At 55.5% G+C, this 2,190-nt stretch overlaps 1 protein-coding gene across 1 annotated transcript in view; it reads right to left on the minus strand.

The window, feature by feature from the left end:
* LOC106805078 (oxysterol-binding protein 1-like) overlaps positions 1–2,040 on the minus strand; it is a 21,799-nt gene extending 19,759 nt beyond the window's left edge. Inside the window, exons 1-5 of the mRNA XM_014806557.1 lie at positions 2,025–2,040; positions 1,797–1,846; positions 1,663–1,689; positions 1,218–1,302; positions 79–245 (exon numbers count right to left, since the gene is read on the minus strand). Coding sequence (XP_014662043.1) covers positions 79–245; positions 1,218–1,302; positions 1,663–1,689; positions 1,797–1,846; positions 2,025–2,040 — 345 coding nt within the window. The remainder of the gene's footprint in view (positions 1–78; positions 246–1,217; positions 1,303–1,662; positions 1,690–1,796; positions 1,847–2,024) is intronic.
* Positions 2,041–2,190: the final 150 nt, after the last annotated feature.

The raw sequence follows: 2,190 nt of genomic DNA on the forward strand, positions 1-2,190 counted from the left end.
GAGAGAGAGAGAGAGAGAGAGAGAGAGAGAGAGAGAGAGCACGCACGCACACACACACACACAAGCCGACTCACTCACAGGCATGGGTATCTTCGCCAGCTCCTTGCCGATGCAATTCTTCATGATGCTCCACAGGTTGAGCGTCTGGTTCGGTCGGTCGGGGATACGGGTTCGCCGCTTCCGTCGCGGCCGCCCCACGCCGTGCAGCGGCGTCCCGGGGGCGCTGGCGCTGTTTCTGACGAGGTCTGCGCAAAACAATTGAACGTCAACGATGTCGCAAGCGTTTGTACACGGCTCGTCTTTTTTCTCGAGATTTTTTTTTGACCATCTGAGTTTTTAGATTGCGTGTGGGAGATGTTAAAGGTAAGGCTGAATGTTGTTACACTGCGGCGTGGATGGCAAGGTCAACCCTTGTAATTATCAATGCTTATTACCTGGCAGCAGCACTAGTTTGCTGAAAAGGCAAGTGGACCTACTAGTTTCTAGCTGGTCTTGTCAATTAATCTGTACACACCCAAGATGTGTGTGGATATGAGTGCAGAGAGAGTTTTTGCTCATTTGCTAAGTACTAGCGACCGTAGAAATGATGAAACGATGTTCAGCATCGATCGCTAATCGAGATATCAATTTCGTAGGCTAGCGTACTATACTATAATAATAATTATTATTTCGAGTCTCCTCGGGAAGTTATTATTATTCCTTTCTGTAGCTCATACCAGACAGGGGTCGGCACTCCTCTCTGTCTGCCAACAGCACTATATACAGCTATAGCGAATGGCACTGGATGGCACTGAGGGTGGTCACAGCCAGAGTTTGTTTTTGCGCCCTCAGTGGTTCTTTTACGTCCCCATTGGCCTTTCGTATTACTGGAGACGGGACCGCCATTTTACGTGGTCATCCGAGCCACGGGAGATTCACAGTCTCCAATGTTGAGAACCAGGTTTTTACACCTTCAGAAAATTGGCCGGGGTTTGAATTCACAACCTTCAGTGGACAGTATACGTGGCCTAACCACTAGGCCACGAAGGCATCTCTTCTACGCGCACTAGCGACGACTTGGACACGACGTACGAGACTATAAAAGCATCTGCTAACCTAAATCCATTACCGGCGCAAAGACCGACAGGAAGGATGAATTACCTACGCTGGACGCGTGTGAAAGCACGAGAAGCTAGGCGGAGGATTCTAGCGAGAGGGTGGCGTCCCCTGCTGCCTACCTGAGCCGGTGACCCTCCGTTGCAGGTCGTCAGAGTAGCTGCCACTGCGTTTTGGCACTGCAAATTCTGCTTCCTCCTGTGTTAGCTGCATCCGCGAAACAGAAAAACGCACACAGTCACAACATCGCTAATAAGAGTTACTTCGCACACGCACTGCACGTAAACGGGAAATATAATTTATATACAACAATAGTGACATAATTCGTAATAATTGAATTACGATAGCAGTGGGAACATTCCAATAGCCATTAGACTTCAGCTATATATTACATAAGTCCTAAATTAGACACTTATCAACTTGGGCTTTTACGATCTAACCACGGGGGCGTTGCCACGTGTGGGCGGGTAGGGGCGCGGGGGCGACTCACCGATGGCTCGGTGCATGCGGGGGTGACGGCAGGGGCGTTGCTGCCTGTGGGCGAGTAGGGGCGTGTGGGTGACTCACCGATGGCTCGGTGCGTGCGGGGGCGGCGGCGGGTAGGGGCGTGTGGGTGACTCACCGATGGCTCGGTGCGTGCGGGGGCGGCGGCGACGGGTAGGGGCGTGTGGGCGACTCACCGATGGCTCGGTGCATGCGGGGGCGTTGCCACGCGTGGGTAAGTAGGGGCGTGTGGGTGACTCACCGATGGCTCGGTGCGTGCGGGGGCGTTGCCACGCGTGGGTAAGTAGGGGCGTGTGGGTGACTCACCGATGGCTCGGTGCGTGCGGGGGCGTTGCCACGCGTGGGTAAGTAGGGGCGTGTGGGTGACTCACCGATGGCTCGGTGCGTGCGGGGCGGGGGCGGGTAGGGACGTGTGGGTGACTCACCGATGGCTCGGTGCATGCGGGGGCCGCGGCGACGGGTAGGGGCGTGTGGGCGACCCACCGATGGCTCGGTGCATGCGGGGGCGTTGCCACGCGTGAGTAAGTAGGGGCGTGTGGGTGACTCACCGATGGCTCGGTGCGTGCGGGGGCAGTGGCGGGTAGGGGCGTG

This window comes from Priapulus caudatus, unplaced genomic scaffold (genome assembly GCF_000485595.1).
Source record: "Priapulus caudatus unplaced genomic scaffold, Priapulus_caudatus-5.0.1 Scaffold99, whole genome shotgun sequence".
Classification (NCBI taxonomy): Eukaryota; Metazoa; Priapulida; class Priapulimorpha; order Priapulimorphida; family Priapulidae; genus Priapulus; species Priapulus caudatus.